At 38.3% G+C, this 14441-nt stretch overlaps 1 protein-coding gene, 1 long non-coding RNA gene and 2 pseudogenes across 2 annotated transcripts in view; 2 read left to right on the top strand and 2 right to left on the bottom strand.

The window, feature by feature from the left end:
• Positions 1–1074: 1074 nt before the first annotated feature.
• Positions 1075–3658, bottom strand: LOC111346316 (uncharacterized). The gene is made up of 2 exons (XM_022953604.2): positions 3314–3658; positions 1075–1417 (listed from the first exon to the last, which is right to left on the bottom strand). Exons 1-2 carry the CDS (start codon positions 3640–3642, stop codon positions 1207–1209), a joined length of 540 nt encoding a protein of 179 aa, XP_022809339.2. The 5' UTR covers positions 3643–3658; the 3' UTR covers positions 1075–1206.
• On the top strand, positions 2167–3054 carry LOC148728639 (uncharacterized; annotated as a pseudogene).
• A 2520-nt stretch (positions 3659–6178) lies between the features above and the next one.
• Positions 6179–14441, bottom strand: part of LOC148728630 (uncharacterized) — a 52699-nt gene continuing 44436 nt past the window's right edge. The window contains exon 2 of the long non-coding RNA XR_016002287.1: positions 6179–6356. This is a non-coding gene — a long non-coding RNA (uncharacterized LOC148728630). The remainder of the gene's footprint in view (positions 6357–14441) is intronic.
• Positions 7158–8454, top strand: LOC148728638 (uncharacterized; annotated as a pseudogene).

Here is a 14441-nt window from a genome sequence, read left to right as displayed (position 1 = left end):
GAATATTAAAAAAACAAATTTCGTAATTTTTAGATCGACTCAGAGAAAACTTACCTATCACCCCAAAATAATGGTATTCGACAATGATCAAAATAAGAATGTGGCTCTAGAATGTAAGGAATTTGTGAGATATCTAGGTATAATAATTGACAATAACCTTTCCTGGAAACATCATATTGACCACGTAGCTAATAAAATGAGTCAAACTGTAGGATTGATCTGTAAACTATGGCATTTTCTGCCAAGACATACTCTTCTATTTATCGATCCCTTGTTGCTCCTTATTTAACCTATGGTTTGACGGCCTGGGGTCAAGCATATAAATCGTACCTTGAAAAGCTTCTCAAGCTTCAAAAGCGAGCTCTTCGCTTTATCTATTTCTCAGAGCAAAATCAGCATGCAATTCCTTTATTTATCGACGCCGGTGTCTTACCGTTAAAATTTTTGTATTATGAGCATTTAGCTAACCTTATGTTTGAAATAAGATACAGTAATGCTCCTGGAAACATTCAAAATCTTTTTCGAGATGTCTCTGATATTCATTCTTATAATACTCGATCCTCTGCCTCTAACAACTTTTACGTACAAAGTTCCAAACTCTCAATTCAAGTGAATTCATTTTCTAGAATCCGAACAAAAATATGGAATGAAATGCCTGTATCTTTTAGAAAACTTTCAAAAAATGTCTTCAAGAGGAAAATAAAACAAACACTTTTTGAGATCCTAGCTTCAGAAGATTGTTACATTGATCTTCCAGAAATCGTTCAAAAGGTTAAGTTGAAATTATCTTCCTCTTGATTGATCAGTTAATATGTATTCAATTATATCATTTAATGCATCAGTAATCTCCAGTCAAGACTTTTGTCATTTATTATTAGTAATATCATTAGTTTATCAGTAGTCTCTAATCATTGTTGTCAATTCCAGCTTTTTAGTTCTCTTGTTACTTATAGCTGTACTTCGTTGTATCTACTTCCTGTAAACATGACCTGCCTAAATTAGCTTAGCTACCCACGGGCATGTTACTGTACTTTTATCCCAAAACACAATAAAATGTGTGAATGTATGTATGTATGTATGTATGTATGTATGTATGTATGTATGTATGTAAGTTTTCCATAAAAATTCATGGAGAACATTTAGTTAAGTTATCCTACAATATCTATGTACAAGATCATTACATGAAGCCTATTTGGTGTGATTTTTTTACATCCTATTTTGTGAATGGCGATTGAATCTTCTGCGCCCAGTTCTTGTCTTTGCTCTAATCAATCTTTTATCAGAAAAAAGTTTAGGTGATTTTCTTGTGTGACTTCTCAGTGCCATGGGGGTCTTTCTTTCAAAACCATCAAGTGAATCATCTGCACCTTTCCTTTTCCTTTCCTTGGACTGTGACTTGGGCGAGACCTGGCATTTTCTACAACATGAGAGAAAAATACTCACAACTACACAAACCTGAAGAACTGATTAAATAGAAAGCCCCTGGAAACTCAGCACACTATGCCAGTTGCTCAATCTTGTACCAAATAGCTACATAACAGTCTGCTTAACCCTTTAATTTCCACAGCTGATAAATATACAACTTCCTACAATATCCATACACTATCCAACAAACAGGTGATGAGAATTCTCAAACTTCAAGCAGAAGTTATCTTGATCTACCACCAAATTCTTGTTACTGATTACAAGGAACCTCCAACTTTAAACACTGATCAAAAAATGAGTGTAATCTACTAAGATGTTTTCTTATTTTTCAATATTTCTGGCAATTTGTTCAAATTTCAACAGTCTAATCAGGGATTTGGAATACAAATGACGTAGTTATGGGTAAGGCTTTTAAAAACATGGAACGTACAATTCCTCAATAAAGGGTTACTTAAATTTTTCTTGTTTCCACAAAATAAGAAACTCATACCATTCCATTGAAAGTTAGACGTAAAACATTGTCTCACAATGAAGAGTAAAGAAAAACGTGAACGTGAAAACAACAATACAGCAGCTTAAAATTCCAGAGACTTTAAACAGTAGTTTTTCAGGGCCTTAATTTGTAACACTATACCAAAACGAATTCCGGTTTGCCTACGATGCGAATACATTATTATTTATCTTTATAGGCTTGAATTTTTATTTGCCATCAAGGATTGATCCTCCTATCTACCTGCCTATGATGTGGAAGAATCTGATGTCTGGGACCTTTGCTTTTTGTTTTATACATAAATGATCTTCCTAATCGCCTGTCTAATTCAGTTGCACGTATGCCGACAATACTCACCTGACCTTTGCCAGTAACAACATAGAAATGATCAATGATGTTATGAATCATGACCTATCCAATGTTATACATGGCTCACTGCAAACAAATTGACTCTAAATTCATCTAAAACTGAATTCATATTAATTGGATCACAGCAAAGGATAGGTACTTATGATACTTCCCCAAAACTAATTATAAGTGATGACATAATTAAACAAGTTAGCTCGGTTAAATCTCTGGGTGTGCATACAGACGAAAACCTTTCATGGAATATGCACATTAAATTATTAGCCAAGCAAATCGCATCAGGCATTGGAGCAATTAAATGTTGTAGGCCATTTGTTAACTGAACCACGCTGGAGTCCGTTTTCAATGCCTTAGTTCAACCATACTTTAATTACTGCAGCGAGGTCTGGAGGCATTGTAACAAGGGTCTTTTGAATAAGCTCCAAAAGTTGCAAAACTGGGCTGCCCGTATTCTGACCTTCTCCAGTTATGACACAAGCACTGATCCCCTTTTTGAGCAACTTAACTGGAGACGGTTAGATACTCAGCGACAAGTGGCCACCATGGTCTATAAATCTATACATAGTCTTGTGCCCGACTATCTTTATAATCTAAGGAACTCTGAAAACAAACTAGCTGTTCCATTGCCCAGCACCAAGTTCCTGAAAAATAGCTTTAGCTATAACACTGCGGTATAGAATAGCTGGAATAGCTTGTCCCCTGAATTGCGGCAAGCAAAATCACTTCAATCTTTTCGAAATGGTTGTCGCGATTTCTTCGTCTGAATCGACAAAACGCACACGACATCTATGTAAAGCAGAATTTCTTTATTTTTTCTATTTCACTTTTAAATTTTAGATCATGTTTAAATAGATTAAAGTAGAATGTAATTGTAATAATAGATTGTAATATTATTACTTTATCTCATAGATTTACCGTGTCTAAATAAAAATAAAGTTCAAAAGTTCAATAAAGTTAAGTCTTGCCAAACGAAACCAAGTATCTATGAAACATACAGTCACGGAAATTAAACAAAATAGCAAGGAAACTTACTCTAAGTGACCCGGTACTTCCCAGCGCCACATCTGCAGGTTACAAAGACTGTTTGGACACTTTCTCACGCCTAGCTGAGCTTGAATTTCCACATTATCCTCGGGTATATCTGGTTTTGTCAGCGGGAAGGTATTCTCTCGTTGGCAGGTTGGACATCTTTCTAGCCCAACTTTCCTGTTCCCTAATTTGTCGTACAAACAATTTTCACACAAACGATGCTGGCAAGATCCGTAAATCATTCTTAGGTTCGGAGCCCAGCAGATAACGCAGTTGAACCGTTGTTCATACGAAATTGTGCTAGAGAACTGTAACGACGCAACGTCCGCCATGTTCTCAGCCGACTTTCCCGCCGTTGTTTTTTGTTACTATGTGAGAAGCGTTGTGATTGGCCAGCCAACTGATCGGCCACCGATTCGATTACCCCACTAAGAGAGGAACCTGGAAATGATTGCTCTGGTCTAACAAGTCTCAGCACAGGCTTACCAGCTTAAATATCTGTGGTTTCGGGTTTCTATGGTAATGGAATCCTGTGCCATTTACAGAGCCGTTACGAGGTTTGAAGTTTGAAGTTTATTTATTCATAAATGCATGGTAGTTAAAAAAAAATGAATTGCGCATTTAATCAGATAGTAAAATTAAACTAATTTAGATATTAACTACTTAGTTATTAAAAGGCGTTCAATCGGCTAAAAAAAGGGGGAAGCTAAGATGAGTTCGCTTTAAGACATGAGGAAATAATAGAACTATTCTTAAAACGGCTGGTTTTGAAGCGTTGTACATTAAAAGGTCGCGCACGCCTTAACAAGTAGGTAGTTTCATGTGCTGCTGGTAGTAGGGACCTTAAGAAACCACGACGGCGACGGCAACGAGGACGTAGAAAAACAAGAGATCTAATTGGTTGAACAATAGCTTAGCACGTGCGTTTTGAAACTTTGTACATTTCTTAGCTGTCCTATGCAAAACAACAACGTGAAATCGCCAAAATTTGCGTCGTCTGCGAACCGAAACCGCGACGACAAATTATTTTAATTTTCATTTGGAACTCAACGGCTACTTAATACGTCATGCTGAAGTCGAGCTGTGGCGCTGTGTGAGACAGTAAGCTCCCACAGCCATTTTTGAAATCCTAACTAAGAGTAGAAATTCATTTTTTAATCGAAATCTTCCTTGGCGTCGCCGTCGCGGTTTCTTAAAGTCTCTATTAACTTTTGAAGACGGTGATTGTTGTCATTTACAATTTTGTCGAAAAGTGACTCATATTTCGTCGTGATGGATGGCTAATTCCTTAAATTTCATGATATCCAGGGCCTCATGATAGCTATGACCAGGACAGATGATGGACATTGCTTTCTTCTGTACGTGTTCTTATTCTCGTATTAAATATTTAGGCAAACTATAGTGGAAAACCGGTACTGCATAGTCCATGATTGATCTAAAACAACTAGAATAAAAGAGCCCTAGATCAGTACGAGGAACCTTGGCTCTCTTAAGTTGAATCAAGAAATATAATCTCTTAGAGGCTTTTTTAATAATTTCATTAATATGGGTATTCCAGGTCAAATTACTGGAGATATTAAGACCCAAAAGCTTTACATTTTCTACCACTTCTTAAGCATCGCCATGGATGAGAATGGGCTCAAATTCTTGCTGGAACTTTGTAAATGTAGTTCAAATATATTGCCTCTAGAATCTGTCCCTAGTAGTCAGTCTTCAAAAAAAATCAGCTTCGAATAAAGATTAGTAGTTCATTACTTGTTTGGAAATGTTTTTTCTGCCAGGAAGCCTAAAAATCGCTCGTTTGGGGCTTTCAAAGTTCGGCGGTTAATTCGGCTAGCTCTCTATAGTGAGCCGAATTAACTACCTTACTTGTATTAAAATTCGCGTGGTACCCATTTTCGCTCAGTTTTAATTTCGCGCACCTTATTGAGGACTTATTCGCGCGGGACATTTTTCTTGTTCGATTTCTTTACTAGAGTTTACAGATGCATTTAACCTTTTTGTCATTACACAATTAAAGAATAGCACGGAATTCGCGTAAACCTAAAGCAAGTTTTTCACCGCCCGCTGGTGGCACATTTTTTCACGTGTGACTACAGAAGAATGTCGCATGGTTTGTTCAGTTGGGTGAAATCAACAACAGCGACAATTTATTTGTATTCCATTTACACAGATGGTATTGCATATGATAACATTAACAATAATAGTAATTAGTGAAGAAAATACTCGTGTATTTTCTGCTGGAATATTACATGGAACCAGAAAAAATCCCGACAGAAATTTCTCAGGTTGAAGAAGATGATGATGAAGTAATTTTTTATTTCTAATTTTTTATGGTAATCTGTGTACGCATAAATAGAACGGATAACTTGCGTTTTTAAACACCAACCTCTAATTCTCACTGAAGAACTCTTTAGTATCCAGTGATACTGTTAACTGTTGTAATATTACCATATGTAATAGTATTTCGTAGTACATTGTGTTATTCTAAATTCCTAAGTTATCAATAAAGTTAATATTTAATTTAAAACCTTTTCGCGCGGATTATATTTGGCGCAGTATGAAATTTAAGTGCGCGAATTCTAGAACTGCGCGAAATTTAATCGTAGTTACTAAAACAAGGAATGACCTACAATGACCTACAATGACCGACAATGGGCTACAATGAGTTAACGTGGGAACAAGGAGTGACCTAAAATGAGCCACAATGACCTACAATGATTTACAATGACCTACGATGGTCTACAATGACCTACAATGAGCTACAATGAGCTATTATGAGTGTTACGAACAATTGTGGCGTGACTTGCGTGACTTTCTAGAATCGTCGGGAATTTTCTTGCATATTTAATTAGTATCGTATCACAGTGACTCTACGTATGTTTATTTGTTTTTTCAATTATTACAATTTAATGGCAATACTGATAACATGATCTAAAGAGAAGAAGAATGGTAAGAAATATGTACAAGAAATAAAAGGCCATGAGGATGGTCAACAAAAGAGACTAAGTCCCCATACTAGGCTGCTGGCGGGCGGAGAGACCACCTTATAAAGAGAAAAAGAGAAATAAAAAAGAAAATCAAAACAACTGAATTGGATCAAATATTTCTCGAAGTTAAATAATCCCTTACTCCCTTTTTAAAACCAGAGATGCTAGAAGCATTACGAGTTGACATTGGCAGTTTGTTCCACATGTCAACTATCCTATTAAAATAGCTATACTTAAAATATCAGTCCTAGAATAATGTTTCTTCAAAGTCAGATCATCCCTTCCCCTCAAGGAGTATCTCTCTGAATGCGAATAAAATTCAGTAAAAGAGGATATGTCTATATTAATATACCCATCAAGGACTTTATAAAAAAAAACAATACATCAAACAAGAAACGCCTGTCCTCCAACGATAACAATAACTACAACTTTATTAGGTACTTCCATAAGTAGTACATGGCATTACCTTAGTAAGAATAAGTAACAATAATTATTTAACATCATTTCGTCTTTAACAGAACTTCTCGTCTGATATTCATTATTTGGAATATAAAAGCAGAAATGAGTCTACATCTAGACGGTTCAGCGTTATTAAAAAGGAATAACACTTTAGAGTTATGATCAAAGTTTTCAAAGCAAGGACACTTTCTTGCGATTTTGTTGTTAAGTTCTAATCGAAAACTATCATACAAAGGACAACAAAAAAAGCACATGTTTTTCATCTTCAATTTCATTTGAATGGCAGAAAGAACAGATTCTTTGATTGACTGGGGTCTTTAGAGTCGTGTATCTTCCCTTTTTATTGTGTAATTTATAATTGCCTAGACGGAATTTATTAATGGCATTTATTTTAGTCCTCATCGAAGCACTGATGCCACACCAGCTACCTTCTATGGACAACCAAAAATACACAAACCAGAGGTTCCGCTACGACCCATCACCAGCTCTATCAACTGTCCTACATACCTAGTGTCTAAACATCTAGCTTCTATCTTGAGCCCTCTACAAAACAACAAGTACACTGTTGCGAACAGCTGCGATTTTGTGAAAAAAGTCTCGGTTTGTAACATCACCCCGCAGGAAATTATGGTATCTTTCGATGTGGCATCCCTTTTCACATCTATACCAACAACTTTGGCGTTCGAGGTGACTAAGAACAGACTTGAAGCTGATCCGACCACCTCGGAAAGAACAAACATGTCTGTTGACAGCATCATGAATTTGTACTTGATAACAACTGCTTCATCGTTAATGGCACTTTCTACAAACAAATATTTGGCTGCCCAATGGGCTTACCTGTGAGCGCGATTTTGGCAAATTTGGTATGGAACACGTCGAAAGGAGAGCTTTAGTCATCGCACCCCACCCTCCTAAGTGGTGGCAAGATATGTTGAAGATAGCCATGTCTGCATTGCTCGTGAACATCTTACAGAGTTCCACTCCCACCTTAACTCAATTAATCAACACATCAAATTTACAGTGGAAGAAGAAAAAGACGGATCCATCGCATTTCTGGACACCATGACAACCAGAAATTCCGATGGAACTATAAAAACTAGCGTCTACAGGAAAACCACACAACGTGACTGACAAATACCTTCAATTCAACTCTCACCACCCTTCTCAACACAAACGCTCAGTAGCTAGAACCCTTCTCGACAGAGCAAAGAACATCCCTTCTACCGACGCACGGACAGATTATCCGAAATACAACACGTGGTCGACGCCCTGAAGATCAGTGGTTACGCCGAACAATTTATTAGAAGGTGCCAAAGCGCCACTGGGTCTACAAATCAGTCTCAAACCAACAGAGGTTTTGTCACCCTGCCATATCTTCAAGGAATTTCCGAAAAATTGCAAGAACTTTAAATCAATTCAACATCAATGTTGCCCACAAACCCCTAACGACCGTCGGCTCCATTTTAAAAAAACCTAAAGACAAATTTAGTAAATAATTTCAATATATCAACAAAGTTGAAGTGGTAAATTGGCCACCGTTAAGATTAGAAAAGCTGACGTTTCGAGCGTTAACCCTTCATCGGAGCGAAGGGCCATATGCTTTACTACAAATTTAGTAAAGACTTACCGACAGGAGTGATCTATAAAATCAGTTGTAAAGATTGTGACAAAGTTTATATCGGTCAAACATCAAGAGCCTTAAGATCCAAGATTAGAGAACAGAAGAGAGCGATTTTCAAGGGATATAGAAACTCTTTATCAACCCAACATTGCATGAAATACAATCATGATTTTGACCTCGAGGACGTCAACATCATTGACCGCTGTTCCCAATGGTCGAAAAGATTATTCTTAGAAGCGTGGCATTCAATTTGTGAACCGAATGCCATTAATGAACACATTTACATTCCTGAAATTTACAAGGCCCTTGGCAATCCCAAGTGACGATTCTGCGGCTCTTTTTAAAGCACTCAGTTGCTTTCGTAGCCATTTTATTGCTGAAGAAGGTTATAGTATTTTAACCGAAACGTCCCCACACAAAATTTTTTAGTCAGTGACAACAACAAAATTTTTTATTTGTCTCTTTGTACGTCTAAAACACTAAGAAAATTTTAGCTATCTTTCATAGCTCATTTTGCTTTCAATTTGTTTTCCTTGTTGTTCTTTTCATTGTAAGTCACGCATCACCCTAAATTACCGTGCATAAAATACGTATGCACGGCAATTTAGGGCGTCAAGCTAAAACACATCAAAACGGCCTCAAATCGCGAGGAGAACAACATAGACTACTCTCTATGAGGGTAAGACTTTATTTCTTTGATTACTTCACACAACTTTACATTTAAGGAGCTCAAAAGCAAGTCCAACTAAACCACTATACAAACTCTTTAATTATTCACTGTGAAAGAGCCTGTGACAGAGCTTGGGCCACCTGCGCCTTCACGGCCAGAAATTGCACAGCGTTATGTTGAAAATTCTGAAAAACCTTCAATTTGAGGCAAAATCTTCTATTAAACAATACTTTTTGAACACATTGTTACTCGAACATAATATTTACCGGACCATCGAATCATCAAATTGTCGCTAGGCCCTGCTTAAAGTCCGAAAGTTCGGTTTTCACTTTACGTCCATAATTCGCATCGCCTTTGAGACTCGTGGTGTCGTTGACTCGAGAGCTTATTTTGTCACCTTTAAGACCTTAATATACATTATTTTCCAAGCAGAGTATTCTATAGCATTGTTACTTTATATTCTGAGTTCCACAAGGTCTAACTCGATCGCAAATGAACGAAAAATCCGACCTGAAAATTTTGAGGGTCGGCCGCGCGGACGCCGTATTTTCAAATTTGATCATTTAGTGAAGACGCACAGAATAATGCCCCTCTAGTACCCCCTTAAAGCCAACAAAATATATGCGCAAACGACAGATTGTGATTGGCTTATTGATCTCCAAACTGTAGAGGAAGTTTGGGGACAAAACTCCACTTAGTAGGGGAGGTAGGGGGAAAAGCGTTCTCGCGCAAGGCAATCGCGAGTTTCGGGCGGTTATTAGGCTTTTACACAAGTTGCTCGGCGACTTTTTGGCAACCTTTGGCCTTTCGAGCAACTTTTGAGCAACTTATGGTTTAGAGCATTTTTTCGGCAACTTATGGTCTTTCGAGCATTTTTTTTCGGCAACTTTTTTCAATCCGAGAAAATATATCTTTTCTTAGTGACAAAAATCCCTTTTTTATGCCTTTCCTCTCTCTCAAAACGAATAAATATCCATGTTAACTCGATAGTCAGGCTCTACCGACTACAAGTGACTAGTGACTACTGCCATCTGTGCAGTGTGTTGTGTTAGTGTGATCGACTGAACTTTGGGTTACCTGTGGATGTGTTTCCAGCGGTCTGAAATTTTCAAAATGGCAGCTCGTGTTAGTTCAACTTCAAGCGAAGAAATTGCTTCCAGCTCGGAAGACTCTGCTAGTGAAGATCCGATCAACATAGCAAAAGGACGTGGACCAGATTTAAAAGAGCCTGAGAAGGCTGAGATTGCAGGAACAAGAAAAGTCCAAAGAAATCAGGCAGGCGGAAAAAAAAACTGTTCGCGGACAAAAGGATCCTAGAGTGACTGCTTATCAACGAGTGAGGGAGAATCGGAATGAGTTCCTTAGCGTCACAAGTAAAAACATGTTGAGATGTGATGCATGCAAAGAAACTATAAGTAAAAAGAAAAGTACTGTTCGCAAGCACATAAACTCGGTGAAACATAATGATGCCAAAAGGAAATATATAAATATGTAAGGAATATAGAAATAAGTAAATAATTCGTATAGATGTGCAAAGATTTACTTTCATCAGTAGTAGAAACTGATTTTTTTGAGTTGACAAAACGCAACTTTTGAGCAACTTTTTCGTGAAATGAGCAACTTTTGGGCAACTTTTGAAAAATTTTGGGGCAACTTTTGAGAGATATCCGAGCAACTTGTGTAAAAGCCTCGCGGTTACGGGCGGTTCAGGTGTCAATGCGCTAAAACTTAAGATGGCTCGTACTAGTTTTCTCGCGCGGGGAACAGATAACTCTTGCGTCACGCGCGAGAGAAACGTGCGAAAGAAGCGCGAGATTAAAAGACGAAAATTTAAAACAAAGATGACGGCGCGAGGAATTTTTTCTACTTACGTGAGAAGTTTACCTAAGAGCTTGTATTTGATGTGTTGAGCGGCCACTGTAAATGCAGGAGATAGAAACTAAGATAAAGAAGACGATTTTCGGAGAAGTAAAGGTTGCTTCACTTCACATTTAAAAGAAATATTCAAGCGATATGAAATCTTGCGACGGCGAGAAAAGAACTCAAGTGAAGGATAATCTACCTGAAGTGGAAGAAGACTTTGAAACTTAAAGAAAAATAAAATGATATAGCCAGAAGTCGTGTGTAGGATTTTTAAGATAAGCCCGGGAGGCTGTCTTTGACAGCTGTTTAATGATTTTCTTAGCAGTAAACGTCTGTAAACATCAGATCGTAGGTGCTCGCACGAGCACACGCAATTGTCAGCGGTAGCTATAACAGATCATGAGCAAATGTCGATCTTATAGAATCCAGATTTTTAAATGCGCGAGAACGCGCGTGGAAATTGCTAAACTCACGAAAGCTATTGCATGAAAATAAGTCCGGTGACCCCTTCTTTTTATTGTTCCAATATGATAATAACGTCGAAAGGAGTCATCACAAAAAAAAACTAGAAAATTATACGGAAGGAAATTTGCAATGTCTGAAAACTGCCTTTTTTCTAGATTTTCTGAAATTGCGCTCCGTATAATTTTTTAAAAATCTTTGTGTATTTTCCTTTTCAAGTGCCAAAAGAAATCACTGAAAAAAACCATGGGGTCACCGGGTTAGTTTTCGAATTATTTAAGGTGGCTCGTACCTGTTTTCGTCTTTTTGATGGTTTGTAACTTCGAAAGAATACAACAGAAAGACTGACCAAGACCAGTTGAACACTTTTACGTGGTTGAATTATATAACATTAGTTATCCAAAAATAGCTGTCATTTCGTCATTAGCTGTTTCCATGGCAACGCTTTCACAGGCTTATTCAGACTCATTTTTTAGCTTGTGGCTTAAATAATTCGAAAACTAACCCGGTGACCCCATGATTTTTTTCAGTGATTGCTTTTGGCACTTGAAAAGGAAAATGCACAAAGATTTTCAAAAAATTCTACGGAGCGAAATTTCAGAAAATCTAGAAAAAAGGCAATTTTCAGACATCGCAAATTTCCTTCCGTAGAATTTTCAATTTTTTTTTCTGATGATTCCTTTCGACGTTATTATCATATTGGAACAATAAAAAGAAGGGGTCACCGGACTTGTTTTCATGCAATAGCTTTCTTGATTTTAACAATTTCCACGCGCGTTCTCGCGCATTTAAAAATCTGGATTCTATAAGATCGACATTTGCTCATGATCTGTTATAGCTACCGCTGACAATTGCGTGTGCTCGCGCGCGCGCCTACGATCTGATGTTTACAGACGTTTACTGCTAATTAAGAAAATCATTAAACACACGACTTCTGGCTAGATCATATTATTTTCCTTTAAGTTTCAAACTCTTCTTCCACTTCAGGTAGATTATCCTTCACCTGAGTTCTTCTTTTTTCGCCGTCGCAAGATTTCATATCGGTTGCATATTTCTTTTAAATGTGAAGTGAAGCAACCTTTACTTCTCCAAAAATCGTCTTCTTTATCTTAGTTTCTATCTCCTGCACTCACAGTAGCCGCTCAACACATCAAATACAAGCTCTTAGGTAAACTTCTCACAAAAGTAGAAAAAATTCCACGCGCCGCCATCTTTGTTTTGAATTTTCATCTTTTGATCTCGCGCTTCTTTCGCCCGTTTCTCTCGCGCGCGTCACGCAAGAGTGACCTGTTCCCCGCGCGAGGAAACTGGTACGAGCCACCTTAAGCCACAAGCTAAAAAATGCGTCTGAATAAGCCTATGAAAGCGTTGCCATGGAAACTGCTAGTGACGAAATGACATCTACTTTTGGATAACCAATGATTATATAATTCAACCCCGTAAAAGTGTTCAACTGGCTTTTGTCAGTCTTTCTGTTGTATTTTTTCAAAGTTACAAACCATCAAAAAGATGAAAACCGGTACGAGCCACTTAGGTGGCTCGTACCAGTTTCCTCACGCGGGGAACAGGTCACTGTTGCGTGACGCGCGCGAGAGAAACGTGCGAAAGAAGCGCGAGATCAAAAGATGAAAATTCAAAACAAAGATGGCGGCGCGTGGAATTTTTTTCTACTTTTGTGAGAAGTTTACCTAAGAGCTTGTATTTGATGTGTTGAGCGGCCATTGTGAATGTAGGATAGAAACTAAGATAACGAAGACGATTTTCGGAGAAGTAAAGGTTGCTTCACTTCACATTTAAAAGAAATATGCAACCGATATGAAATCTTGCGATGGCGAAAAAAGAAGAACTCAAGTGAAGGATAATCTACCTGAAGTGTGTGGTGTCCAGGCCTCCAAGTCCACGCCCAAGGCCTCAGGAGACGTTTACTCGAGTATTCATTGTGCACGGTAAAGTGAGAACGGGGTGTGATACAATCTAGGATAACGAACGACTAAAGGAGCAGTAAGCGAAATGTAAGCGAACTGTATAAGCGAACTCCAGAACGTTACATTGGCGACGAGGATCATCTCATAGGCGTTCGATCGAATTGTTTCGATCGAGAAATCTCTGCGAATGGCCGCATATGATACAAATCTCAACTTCGGACCGTTTGACCCGGACCTAGATCCGACATCGGTCGGCACTCGATTCAGGAAATATCTCGAAAGATTCAAAGTATACGCTGCAGCGACGAATATAAAGGACAAAGCGAGAAAACGAGCACTACTCCTACACTGTGCTGGTCCCAAAGTACAGGACATCTTTGACACACTAGAAGATACGGGAGAAGACTTCGAAACCGCAGGAGAGAAACTTCTAGAGTATTTTGAGCCTAAAAGACATCATATTTTTAGAATATACCAATTTCGGCAGTTAGCCCAAGAGGAAGAGGAGTCGTACGATGATTACACCACGCGTTTAAAGCAAGCAGCGGCTCCGTGTGAATTTCCAGAGGGTTGGCGTGAATTTGAAATACAAATGCAGCTAATTGAAAAGGGAAAATCGAAGAGAGTTCGACGCCGCTTGCTCAGTAAGCCGCACTCGCTTCAGGAGGCGTTAGAATACGCTAGAGCACAGGAATTGTCGGATAAACAAGCGAAGAGAATCGAAATGGAGCATCAAAGTCGAAGGAACAATACCGAGGAAGAATTGAAGAGGGTCCTTTTAGGAAGGCAAAAGAGCCCGACTGGTATCAACAAAGAGTGTTACTTTTGTGGAGGCGCATTTCCACACGTGGGAGGAAAGGAGAAATGCCCGGCATGGGGAAAGAAATGCACCACATGCGGGAAGCTGTATCATTTTGCCAAATGCTGTAGAGTAAAAGGAAAATAAATAAGAGTATCGTAAAGACAGTTCGTCAGGAGGTGCAATCAGATAGCAGTGACGCGGAATCCCTTTGTGGGATCGAAGAAGTTGGGCTGTCGAAAGCAACACAAAACCCAGGCCAGTAAGAAGTATAAAAATCGAAAACCACGAAGTCAAAGTGCTGATCGACACGGGAGAGTCGGTTAACGTAATGGATGAATG

The sequence above is a fragment of the Stylophora pistillata genome, chromosome 6, assembly GCF_964205215.1.
Source record: "Stylophora pistillata chromosome 6, jaStyPist1.2, whole genome shotgun sequence".
NCBI lineage: Eukaryota > Metazoa > Cnidaria > Anthozoa > Scleractinia > Pocilloporidae > Stylophora > Stylophora pistillata.
This window is presented reverse-complemented; position numbering and strand designations above follow the sequence as displayed.